General features: G+C 42.8%; 1 protein-coding gene across 3 annotated transcripts; it reads left to right on the plus strand.

The window, feature by feature from the left end:
• Positions 1-532: 532 nt before the first annotated feature.
• WEE1 (WEE1 G2 checkpoint kinase) lies at positions 533-12,875 on the plus strand. Of its 3 annotated transcripts, none has more exons than XM_061342504.1 (11): positions 533-757; positions 4,759-4,967; positions 5,404-5,470; positions 5,554-5,726; positions 6,708-6,829; positions 7,483-7,629; positions 8,129-8,224; positions 8,302-8,387; positions 8,613-8,783; positions 8,874-9,019; positions 11,499-12,875. In XM_061342504.1, the coding sequence occupies exons 1-11, from the start codon at positions 704-706 to the stop codon at positions 11,647-11,649; spliced, it is 1,422 nt and encodes a 473-aa protein (XP_061198488.1). In that variant the 5' UTR covers positions 533-703; the 3' UTR covers positions 11,650-12,875. The 3 variants fall into 3 exon arrangements, with proteins under 3 accessions (XP_061198488.1, XP_061198487.1, XP_061198489.1); XM_061342503.1 differs by lacking the exon at positions 533-757 and adding an exon at positions 1,841-2,643; XM_061342505.1 differs by lacking the exon at positions 533-757 and adding an exon at positions 2,791-2,906.

A 12,875-nucleotide genomic window follows, 5' to 3' on the forward strand; every position in this document is an offset into this window, starting at 1 on the left:
CTTTCAGGCCATTGAAAGCGTGAGAAACAGGTAGGGATGTGATAGTAAAGCAGAAATGTTTCTATGTAGGCCTTATAAAAGAAAAGGGTTATGACCCAAATATCTCAAGGTGACAGAGCTCTGAGCAAAGCCATTTCACTGCACAGGCATGGGGAGTGTGAATAGAGAGTTCCATTGACAGTGGTCCACTTAGCTGCATTAATTTCAAATGCTCTTAGGTTTGTGCAGCATGGGTGGCACAGCCAGCTACACCCTGCAGAGTACTGGTGAGAGTTGCTGGAGACAGTTACACTGCCCTGCACAGCAGCCCTCCACAAAGAAGTGGGTATTTTCACATAGAAAAGGTTTAAAAAGGAGTTGCTGCTAGCAGTAGCAGAGTATGGGACACTAGCATCCCCGTGTTGTCTGTTACCTCCTGAAAGCATGTGGGCACTTTGAGAGCGGCAGTTGTATTAACAGCACCAGTGCTGAAAATGGATAAAAATGTATTCTGGTATTTCTGGTTTGTGTCTCAGTGGAAAATCTGTGTACAAATAACTATCTAATGGACATACGGGTGTCCCGTTTCAGCAGGCAGCAAGAAAAGGGCCTCTGAGCCCTGCTGTTGATCACAGGTCTTCCTTCAGCAGCAGCAGCATCTGTACCTCGGCTACAGCCATGGGAGCTGGAACCATGTCCCAGATTACTTCTGAGGCTTCTGCCCATGGATATCGAGGATGAGCGACCCAGCAACAGATCAGCAAACAACAGAAACATGGTTAAGTACAAACTTCTGCTTTCTATTGGCTGGGTCTTAGGTGTTCTGGTTTGTTATCTTAGAAGCTTTCAGATTCACAGCCAGACTATGCCTGCTCTGTGCAGAAGAGTGCCATTTGCAGTAGATCAGGGTTTGCCCTGCAGGCACGAGGGGTAGGCTTTGGGAAGGAAGCTGTCGAGGGGCACAGGCTGGTAGAAGAGGGGCTGTGCTGTGGAGTCCAAGCATCCTACATGCTCAGCTGTCAGGGAGGTAAACCCTTGATGCTGCCTGCACATCTGGAGGATGCTGTGCTGCCCCAAGAGTGTGGGGAAGGACAGGGAAACTCAACAGTGACATGCACCAGGCTTTTTTCCCCAGCTCCTGTGGCTGGAAAGAGCTTAATTTTTCAGGACCTTTATTACCCAGGGGGTTAACTTTAAGGTGATTTGGTACAGGAGGAAGATTGGTGGCTTGTGATACATTTCATCAGGGTGGTAATAAGAGGTGGAAAATGAAGCCGAGAGCCTGTTTTGGCACGTGTAGGGGAACAGCTTGATAAATGGCATCTACGGTAAATAACGTTTGCTGTCCCGAGTTCCTTTTCGTGTCTTGTAGGAGTTGTTGCTCCTGTGGTTTTGTTGACATTTTAAATTGCCTGAATCGAGTTATTTGGAATGTACTGTTTTTAAGGCTTAGCTAAAAAAGGCCGTCTTTAACTGGCCTAATAGGAACTGTTACTGGGGCGCCACGAGATTTTTGTGCGTTCCAAGCAACCAAAAGGGTGCAGAACAGCCTTGCTGTGATGAAGGTCTCTGCGGCCACGGAAGGGCAAAAGGCGACCGGTCCGAACTGGGCAGGGCAGAGCAGCCCGAGATGGCAGCCCGAGGTCCCCGCCCGTCCAACGCCCGCTCCCGGGCGGAACCGCCGCCGGTGCTGGGCGGGGCGGCGCCCGCGGCAAAGATGGCGCGGGCTCGCACCCCAGCGAGCTGACACGTACGTGTGTCCGCCTCGCGGCCGGTTTCGGGTGCCTGAGCCCCTCCCCCCGCCCCGCCTCCCGCCCGACCGCTCCCGGCGTTCGCGCCAAAGAGCCCCGTGACGCAGCTGTGTGTGGTTCCGCCCCCACCCTCCGTGTTTTCAAACCGAGTGGGTGGGCGTGATTGGCTGGCGCGGGTGCCACGTGATTAACGGTCGCGGGAAAGCCGCGGAGTCCGAACAGCGTGAGGCGAGCTGTGCCCGAGGGCAGTGTTATTCCGGGGTGCGTGCTGCGCCCGGCAGACTTGGGGCAGCGCAGGCACAGCGGGTGCGGCCCTCAGCGGGGTTCGCAGCGGGCCGCCATGAGCTTCCTCAGCTTGCAGCAGGCGGCGCCGCCGCGGCGGGTCTCGGCCCGGCGAGCGGCTGCCCCGATCCGGCAGAAACTGCTGTTCTTGAGCGCCCACAGCGACTGTGAGGAGGAGGAGGAGGAGGACGAGGAGGAGGAAGGCGGTAGCAGCTGCAACAGCACCGGCGGGGACTCGGCCTTCCAGGAGGCGGATTCAGCCTTCCAGGAGGCAGACTCGCCGCTCTCGGCTGCTCGCACCCCGGCGCGGAGCGACCCGCCTCTGCTGGAGGAGGAGGAGATGGAGGCCGCGGCGGCGCCGCTGCCGGACGAGGGGGACTCGTGGGAGGAGGAGGGATTCGGCTCCTCTCCGGTGAAGTCTCCCGGAGCCTATTTCATGGCTGGCTCGCTCTCGCCGCCTCCCCCTCACAAGGGCCGCCGCTACTGCGGTGGCTCCCCGCCGCGCGCCGCGGCTAGTGGATACCGGGTGCGGAGCGAAGAGCCCAGCTCGCCTCTGCCCGACTACCCCGGCACGCCGCCTCACAAGACTTTCCGCAAGCTGCGCCTCTTCGACACGCCCCACACTCCCAAGGTGAGGCACCGGACGCCCCTCAATCTCCGCGGTGCAGCCTGCCCGGGCCGAAGGGGCAGGGGGAGGCTGGGGTGGGCTGGGCCGGGCCGGGCCGGGCCAGGCTCGTCTGCGGCGGGAGGGGCCGCGCCCGGCGGTTGGAAAGCGGGTGTTGACGGGCTGTGGGGGCCCGGACGCGTCGTCCCGCGAGCCGCTTGCGCCACCCCGCCTGGCCGCAACGGCGAATTGGCGTCAGCCCCGGGTCCTGCCCACAGGCGTCCGTTACGGTTATGTAACCGGCGGGGGCAGACGCTCGGGCTGCGCGCCCCGGTGGGCCCAGCCGGAGAGAAGCGGGGGTGGGGAGGAGGAAGGGAGCGGGTGGGCGTCGCGCTCTGCGTTGCTCGTTCAGCCCTACCGGGAGGGGGCCCCCCCGCTGGGGCCGGCGCCGCTCGGCTCGCTGCGCTGCACTGGCTGCCTGCCGGCGGGCCGCGACCCACAAACCTGCGTTTTGTCCCGTAGAGTAGCGGCGTTTGGGGCACACCCCCCGATATACATAAAAGATACATGTGTAAAAACATTTTTACACTTTCATATATATGACTTATACGTAGATAAGTACGCTGCATTTACTGTGTTTTGTGGGAAAAATACTAGAAAAGCTAGGAAAAAACTAGAAAAAGCGCAATAGTGAACTTTTAAAATAAGTATTCTAGTGTTGCGTGGGCATTTGTCCCTTAGTAAACAGAAAGCTAAAGCTTGAGTTGGAGTTTGCCCTGTGTGTCTAATCGATGCCTCCCATTCGAGTGCCATTGCTATTGTGGTGAGGTGTGCCAGCATCAGCTCACTGCCTTCACTCTTGAAACGTAGAATGCAGTTCGAGTAGCAGTAGCCGATGCTGTTAAACTGATGGATTTGAAAGCTTAAAGGGATGGGTAGCTCTTAACTCTGACAATAACAAACTTTTGTAAGGCATTTCAACTTCTGAACTCGACATTCATGTAAAACACGGTATAGTGAATTTAAATAGTGACAATAGGCTTGCTTTCCTCATTACTTTTCATATAGCCCTTTTGAAGTAATCCGAGGATAATCCCCAGGGATAATCTCCCAGAGGTCTGTAGACTATAGATCGAAAACAACTGATTTAAGGTGCGAGGAACGCAACCTTGTTAATTGGTTTTCTGCAGCTTCCATCTTAAGTGAGGTTTCACTGGTAGAAATGAGCGGTGCTTATATGGAAATTGTAAAAACGGGTGATGATCTTGTATCGAGTAAGGAGCAACACTTTACAGATGCAAGAGGCTTGTTGATTGCGACACCAAAACAAGGTCCTGACCCTGCCTGTCAGTGGGATTTTTAAATTAGGTGCCCAAATTCTACAGGGGTTATCTTGGAGAGGTTACTTTTGGAATCTGGAGGAATCAGTTGGCCAGGGTATCCAGTGGAAGTACCGAAATGTGTGTTGAAACAGTGATTTAAAGCTCTTCATCTGTTCCAGATTTGGAGAGTGCAGTTGAGATTTCCAAGCATTGAGCCGTCTTTCCTATGGTGGTTTAGGCTTTAGTTATGTTAATTCTTTATTTTGAAAGGTGTTAGGCGCTAGGATCCAGTAGGTCAGTGCTTGGCATCATCACCAGGATGCAGGAGACTGGGGTTGCGAGACTGGGGGTGCAAACTGGGGAAGTTTTATCATGTGCCTGGAAGATGCCTGGTCTGACAAATCATGACCCAAAAGTTCTGGCCTGGATGTTGAACTTACAGCACAACATTGGTGTCAGTTCTTGAGCAACCTTTTGAAGGTTCATGAAGAGTCATTTGTGCATCAGTATTAATCGCCACCTAAATTTGTAGTCACCAAAGGTAATTTCCTATGTCTATGATTTTCTAAATCTTGTATGTGAAAATCACGGTGATACAGCACAGAATGGTCTGTGAATTTCGTCTGTGTTTATTTCATGGACAAAGAGTTGTCCAAGAAGCTTAGGTGATGACATGATTAAAGATAGAAAAACAATTGCTTTTGTAATCTTTCTTGTCTATTAAAAACTAATCTAACATTCAGTGTTTCATTTAACTGTTTTTGTGTGGAGCGTAAGGCCTAATAATTTTCTAAATGTCTTTTTTTTCCTATAAATTCAGAGTTTGCTTTGTAAAGCACAAGGAATAGGCTCCAGCTCAGTTAAACTTCGAGGGGGCTCTCTGTTTATGAATGTTGGGAAATCAGAGAAGCAAGACGATGATATTAGACGAACACCTCATGTGAACATCAATCCTTTCACTCCTGATTCCATGTTTCTTCACAACTCTGAAGGAAAATGTCGTAGGAGGAAGAGAACACACTGGAATGAGTGAGTAACTTTTATCTTCCTTTGTTAAGCTTATCTTTAGAACTACTTCTAGCTGGAAAAATTTTGTTACAAATTGATTCTATAAAAGTATTTTTCTTTGCAACTTTTTAAAGTATCTGCTTTGGGATGATATTATGAAATAACCGTTTAGCACTAGATCTTATGATTAATATGTAGAGTATAGACAAGGCTGTGACCTACAGTCTTTTCACCTGACCGCATGAACTATGCACACAGTCTTTTCTTGAGGAGGAAAAAAACCTGGTACCCTTATATAAGAGTTCGCACTTGTGAAATGTCTAGCATTCAACTAGTTCAACTAAACTTAGGTATAATGATTTCACTGAGATCTAATTTTACCAACAGCTGCTAGACTTCAGTTTTGAGTTTACTTAAGCCACATTACTTGTGCAAAAATAACTGTTGTGAATTTCAGCTCTTGTGGAGAGGACATGGAAGCAAGTGATGGAGAGCCTGAAGATGAAACGATCAGACCAGCTAAGGTGATTAATCTTTAGATCTTGATACTACATTTGGCATTTTGTGTATCTCCAGATCTAACTATTTTCCTTTCTAATATTTACAGAGGATAACAATAACAGAAAGCAATATGAAGTCACGGTATGCAACAGAATTTCACGAGTTGGAGAAGATTGGCTCTGGTGAATTTGGCTCTGTGTTTAAATGTGTGAAGAGACTTGACGGCTGTATTTATGCAATAAAGCGATCCAAGAAACCGTTAGCTGGCTCAGTGGATGAGTGAGTGTTTCCTGCTATTAAAAGTTAAAAGCCACCTCTTGGTACTTTTTCCTCCTGTGTCTCTTTGTTATGGTGTCTAGGGAAGTAATTTAAGGCAAAAGTGTAAATACGCATGAATTAAATGTAAAGCAGGTACAGTTTTGAAGTCACTTTCGTGTTTTTTTTAAGAGTAGTGTGCAGTACCGTGGAGGACAGGTTAGCTGGCTGGTCTTTTTCTAGCAGATACTTGTCCCAGTTATCTGTGTGGAAACAGATTTTTTAATCTGCAAAGTAAGAATAATACTTGCATTGATGGCAGGAGGGACTATACAAAGTGATGATCCTTTGGCATATGAAAGGAAAGCAGTATGCTCAACTAGGTCCTCATCTTTGTCAACTTGACATGTCGATTCAGTTTTTGGACTTGTTTTGGTATTTGTGAAGGAGCCTGTGATTCATGACATTTTTTCCCTCCTCTAATAGTAACTATTAATATTAGAATAGTAACTATTAATCTAATAGTAACTATTAATCAAATAATTATTAAATAATTAAATGTTCTAATAGTAACTATTAATATAAAACTCCACAAGTTTGACTTGCTCAAAATTGCATACCAAGACTTACATACAAAAAGTTCTGAATCTTGAGTTCAGTTCTTGGCTCATGATCATCAGTTTTTCCTAAGTCTTTACTGATGCTTCTTAAAGCTTGTTGATTAGAAAGTATGTCATGGAAGTGGTAGATCCCTCAAGAATTATCTACAACAAAACCTGGGGTTCTATATGCTTAGACCTTCAATGCAATATTAATTATTTTAGCTATTTGAATATAAATACAAATCCACTTTAAGGTGCCTCAGAACTGAATATAAAGGTTTTTATTAGAAACCTGAGCTTGCAGTGGTGCATGATATTATAACGAGTGTTTCTATCAAGCTGAAATTAGGCTACTTCAACCTCATAATATTCTTGAGTGCTGTTATTTTTATGACTGTACTAGGCAAAATGCTTTAAGAGAAGTCTATGCACACGCAGTTCTGGGACAGCATTCTCATGTAGTAAGATACTACTCAGCATGGGCAGAAGATGATCATATGCTTATACAGAATGAATACTGCAATGGTAAGTAAAGTTTACAGCTTGTTCTGAACTTGCTTTAAAAAAATCAAATTTTTGAAGTTATATAGGTGTCCTTACAAATCCCTAGCACTAATTAAAAATTGATTGCTGTACACATAGCACATATGTTATTGTCTCAAAACGTTTCTGATGTTCTGAAAAGGCATATCAGATACATGAAGCAAAACCTGCACGAAATCTTAGACAAAGTCTTGACCATTCAAGAATATTGGAAGTACAGTGAGGCATTTGCAGGCAGCAAAACTGTTCTCTCTCTGTACAATAGTACACGCTGGAATAGAGAATTACCAGTGAGTTTCTTTTTCAAGGGAGGTGGCCCTGGTTTCTGGAGCATTTGCTATGGTTGATACCCTGCCAGAGATTTAGAAGAGAGGGAAGAGATCTTTTTCCCTTGTCTTGGTATCCTGTTAATTTGCAGGGCAACTACAGCAGAAAAATAATTTTCTTTTCTATGGCTACAAAAGGGGGATGCAGCACTAGATTTTGCCATTCCTATGCATCACAAGCAGGTTCTTGGTGATACATATTCACTGTTTATTTTGGGAGCCAATTGTACTTACTTTTGGAAGCAAGTTGTCATTTTGTCAACTGTTTGATGTAAAATAATTATGTTGTTTTCTTTAATGTTGTTTTAGGTGGAAGCTTAGCAGATGCCATAAGTGAAAATTACAGGAATATGCGTTATTTTACTGAACCAGAATTGAAAGACCTGCTACTTCAGGTGGCTCGTGGTTTAAAGTACATTCATTCAATGTCATTGGTACACATGGATATCAAGCCAAGTAAGTCTGTAAAATGTTTTGCTCTGTATTGACAACTTCCTCAGTTAATCTGCTGTAGAAAAATGAGCAGTTAGCCACACCTTACTAACTGTAAATTCTTCACTGAAGTTCTAAACAGCAGTACAAAGATGTCAGTTATAAAGTTGGCTAGCAAACTTAAACTGTTGTTGCGTTTATCTTGGGTCCTTTTCATGTAATTGACTCTACTTGCATAACACTTGGCTCCCCTCCCAGCAGAGGGGCCAGAGTAAGTTATAGTTTCTTGCAAAACAGTGTATGTATACAACTACTGCAGTGAAAGTAGATGAAGTAGAAATTGGACAGTTGTGGTTTGGTGGTGTTTTTTTTTTGTTGGATTTTTTTTTGCTGTTGTTTTTTTGTTTCTTGAGGGTTTTTTTGTCATTTTTTTTTCTTGGTTTTTTTTTTTTCTTGTAGTTTTTTTGTGGGTTTTTTGGTGTGGTTTTGTTTGTTTTTTTTTTACAAATCTGCTCTTTTTCAGGTAATATTTTCATATCTCGGACATCAGTCCCAAGCATAACTTCAGAAGAAGGTGATGATGATGACTGGTCATCTGATAGAGTCATATTTAAAATAGGTGAGAAGCAGCACACATGCTAAAAAGAATGGTATTGTTTGTCTTCTGAAAAAATAACTTTCTTCTGTTTTTTGTAGGTGACCTTGGTCATGTGACTCGAGTATCTAGTCCACAAGTGGAGGAAGGTGATAGCCGTTTTCTTGCAAATGAAGTTCTACAAGAGGTAATGTTCTGTTTGTGGAAAATAGTGATGTTAGTCTGCATGCTGTTTTCCTTAGAGTAATAAGTTGCTGTTTGCTGCCTCCTTGCTGAGGGGGAAACTTCCTAAATGGTGTCCCTTTGAACTCTGGTAGTACTTGTAATACTGTACATGTGTTCAGTGCTGAATAGTTGAGCTGTTACATTTCTGGGGGCTATGTCTAGTAAATTTTTATTTTTGTTTTTCAAGAACTACACTCATTTGCCAAAAGCAGATATTTTTGCTCTTGCTCTGACTGTTGTCTGTGCTGCTGGGGCTGAACCGCTTCCATCTAATGGGGACCAATGGCACGAAATTCGACAAGGAAAAATACCTAGAATACCGCAAGTGCTTTCTCAAGAATTACTAGACCTACTAAAAGTAAGAACTCTTCTGTTGGTGGCTCATTGATTAGTGTAATTTACTGTGTTAGTGGCCTTAACTAGAATGCCTTATTTTCTTTTTCCCAAGGTTATGATTAATCCTGATCCAGAGAAAAGGCCTTCAGCTGTGGCACTAGTCAAGCATTCAGTGCTTCTCTCTGCTGCAAAAAAGAGCGCAGAGCAGCTCCGGATAGAACTGAATGCTGAAAAATTCAAAAATTCACTTTTGCAGAAGTAAGTAGTTCCTCAGGGACCTTAAATATAACTTAATTTCTAATGGGTTTTCATATGATAGTAGAGTGATGGTAAAGCAGGACTGTCCTTGTTTGTGCATGAAGTCCACAAATCTGTATGCATGTACTTACCTGAGAGGACAAAATGGGTTCTGTAACTTCAAAAGGAACTTTCTTCATAGAAGGAACTTCTTGAACACTCTAAGGGAATCAAAACTACACTATTAGTATTCAGGGCATAAGAAACATTGCGGTTTTTAAAAAACCTTTCAAGCATAAGCCATACTTTCATGACAGGTAGCGTGTAATTTACATCTGTACGTTTTCCTAGGTAGTCTGTACATTGAAACATGTTGGAAAACATGACTTAAATGACCTGTTTTGAACTTAAATGGAATGGCACATCAGGAATGTTTTTGAATTAATATTACTTGTATACAGCAGTGTTATTCAGTTACCAGAGAATCACTTTCATTGGGAGGTCATCTTGTCCTACCCCTTGCTCAAACAGTCAACTCCGAATTAAAGCTTTAAAGAAGAGTTTTTCTTCAGGGAAGTCTGATTTCTGCATAAGTTTCAGAGGAAGAGTTAGTAAGTTAAGAAGCAGTCATCTAAATCTTTCACTACAGTTAACGTTGCATGTGTTATGCATAATAGGCAGGTTTTTATGAGGGAATACACAACAAAGATTACTTACAGACTGGTTCATTTTGAATAAAGATATTAACTTTGCGTTTGGATTCTCCCCGTTGCTCTCTGCTTATCTTGCCACTGCTACAGTCTGAATGTAGCCAGACTTGCCATTTCAGATGGTTATATTTATAATCTTATTTTGAATTACACTGACTGCAGAAAGAATAATTTGACAGTTTGTGCAGAGTGTTGGTCGGTTTTGTTGAGGTAACTTGCTTGTATAAAGACAACATATTCTTGTATCATATGTGAAAGGGGAAATGGGCAACGTTAGTATTTTGTGAAGACTGCTTCTTGCCTGGCATCAAGTAGGGTACAGCCTTATAACTATAAATCCAGAAATGATTTAAAAAGAACAATTCTCCATAGTAAGTATTAACATTGTGGGGGTAGTGTTCTATAAATTAGTTAAGGTGTTTCTATTTTGTTTGTTGGGATTTTTATTTTTTTTTTAACCCTCTTGCATTTTGACCCGTTTAAGATACCACTTTGGTATGTAAGTTACCATCAGTGAAAGGAATCCTTGTAGGGAAATGCCTTTCTACTGTGTTGTCTTCTTCAGGGGAAGGAAGAATTCAAGATCAGACTTCTAGAAAAGAATGGAAGTATATTATAAAACTTACGTCCTGGTAATGGTGTGGTGGGTGGCTGTGCACATATGCATGCGTTTGTGACTGATGTTTAGTCTTCAGGGAAGACAATTAAAAATTGATTGCATTCTTTTGCAGTGAACTGACACAGTGCTAATGTGGGGAGGATTAGATGCGGCATGGGTGTTAGTGAATAATACTTTGGCTGACAAGAACAGGAGTAGGTTTTTTTAAGTAAAGTATGTAACTTAAAACTAAATACACGTACGCCAATGTGCAGCAAGCTTGTGCAATTTGATCTTGCTTTTAAATCCAGATTTCAAGTGACATTACAAATGCTAGTTCTTATGTTAGAGAAAATTCTTTGAGGAGGAGTAGTTGGGGATAGAAGAAAGAAAAGCATATGAGGAAATACTACACTTAGCCATAAGATAGCGTTTAGGAAAAGGAGTGTGTGGGGAAATAGTTGTCAAGATAACTTCGTTCTTTACTCAGACTATTTAATAGTTTTCCCCTGAATTTTATGTAACTTTCAGACTGAATATTGGTAATTCTCTGAAACAGAATAGTTGAGAGAATACTGCACAGGGACAATGACCTATGCTACCTTCAGTGACTCAGCCTTGCAGGTTTGGGCTCAAATTTGTTAGGCAAAAAAAGATTTAGTTGGTGATAAGCCTTGATGTGGGCAATGCAAAGGGAAAAGGATGCTTCCCGAGTTGTCTGTTGCTGGTTATGATCTTCTTTGTTAATCCAAGTATGTGTCTCTCTGAATCTTCCACAAAAATTCAGTTGTGAATGAGTGCTTCATTTGGGCAGACCTCAGTAACTAGCTCTTTGGTGATTTATCACATGCTTGTACTAGAAAGTAAACAGCATCCTACCACATTCTGGTAAACGAAGTGTTGAGCTGCTTGTGAAAGGATGGTTTTCAAAATCTGACCAAGTTATGTGAATTTGACATTTTCTTCCCTTGTTTAAAAGAAATAACATCTAGATGAATAACAGACATCCCACCTCTGTTCTCTGGGTTGTAAACAGGTAGATGGGAATGATAATGGTCTTAGTATGACCTAAATTGATGGCAGATCTTAAGTTCTGCAACTGCTGTAATTCATTTGAAATGCTTTTGCTGCAATATGCCTATAGTCCTTACTAGTACCGTTGCATATGTGTGACTCTCTTGATGTCTTGCAGAGAGCTGAAGAAGGCACAGATGGCAAAGGCTGCAGCTGAGGAGCGGGCACTATTCACTGACAGAATGACAACTAGATCTACAACACAAAATAGACCATCTCGACTCATTGGAAAGAAAATGAACCGCTCAGTTAGTCTTACTATATACTAACTGACGTATAAAAGAACTACTGAGGATGGCTAAACATCTCTGCCAGACTGAAGCCCAAGGAATTAAAAGAATTAAATTCCCGGTTTCTTGTCCTGTCTTTGATCAGTGCCACTAGTTTTACAGGAATTGTTTCTGGGTTTGTTCTTGTACAATATGGCTTATAAGCTGTATTAACCATTTGAGTTAATGGACTCTGTTACTGTCTTGTTCATAGAAGATCCTGGATGTTAGTCCATAAGCTTTTCAGTTACACTGTTAGATGTTACATCGTCCCAGGGTTAACCACTATAGTGGTGTGCTGCTTTGTAGTGTTATGGCATTGTAATAAGAAGTAATATCCCTAATGATCTTTAAGAGGGAGGGAGGAGGCCTTGCTTTGGTTGTTACTGATTTTTTGGAGCAGAGGGGAATATGTTTTTGGCTTGAAGGCCACCTACACTCAATGTACCTGACGTCAGGTAGACTTTTATTGTGAATTTTATTTGTATATTCAACTGGGAGCACTTTGTAGGCATTGCATAAACCACAGCTTAGAAACCTGTGGAATTAAGTGCCAAGTGGAACTGCTGCTATTTTTAGTTTGTTGTCCTTGCTGTAAACTGTAGCATTAAAACAATCATTATTGTGTTAATAGGCTTCTTGTTAAAACAATTACATGAAACAAATAAAAGCTGCGTTTTAGTGAAGGCAGCATTTTTCTCTCAAAGCTAGTGCATTGTGAAATAATGCACCAATTTAATATTTGGGCTCTGTATTAGTGTAGTGCAATTGTTAATGTCTTGGCTATTGATGTTTTGTAATTCTTTCTAATAAGGTTCTCTTAAGTGTTTTTATTCTCTTCAGTTGTCCATTCTTTGAGGTTATTTTATGTTTTTGGTTTTTTTTTAATGTTGGAGTACTTGTAAATAATTTAGTGTAAGTGTTCAAGTTGTTCTTCACTGTTTATGTACATAAGTTTGGTGTTTATAGTATACTTTACTGAGACTGCAATTTGACATGCCAACAGACAAAGATTAACTATTCAAAGTTCCAAAATGAACAGGAAGTGGCCATCAGAATGTGTACTGATGTTGGACCTAGGCTGACAGATGTTGCTAAGAAATAGAACTGTTCTAATTACTGGCTTGTTTCTTCATTAATTTTAGTTTAAACAGTGTTTCCCATTTGTGCTCTGTTTGTTCTTACTAGTGTTGAATTTGAATATTAAAGTTAAAAGTTTTGTTTAA

This window comes from Neopsephotus bourkii, unplaced genomic scaffold, assembly GCF_033783945.1.
Source record: "Neopsephotus bourkii isolate Nb327-2 ecotype Australia unplaced genomic scaffold, CSIRO-AGI_Nbou_v1 NB_1792, whole genome shotgun sequence".
Taxonomy (NCBI): domain Eukaryota; kingdom Metazoa; phylum Chordata; class Aves; order Psittaciformes; family Psittacidae; genus Neopsephotus; species Neopsephotus bourkii.

Bases quoted from the DNA above. Each gene is read 5' to 3' on its own strand.
- WEE1 (XM_061342503.1), top strand. From the start codon at position 2,071: ATGAGCTTCCTCAGCTTGCAGCAGGCGGCGCCGCCGCGGCGGGTCTCG. The intron at 2,644-4,758 runs GTGAGGCACCGG...CTATAAATTCAG, and splicing joins ACACGCCCCACACTCCCAAG to AGTTTGCTTTGTAAAGCACA. The intron at 8,388-8,612 runs GTAATGTTCTGT...TTGTTTTTCAAG, and splicing joins CAAATGAAGTTCTACAAGAG to AACTACACTCATTTGCCAAA.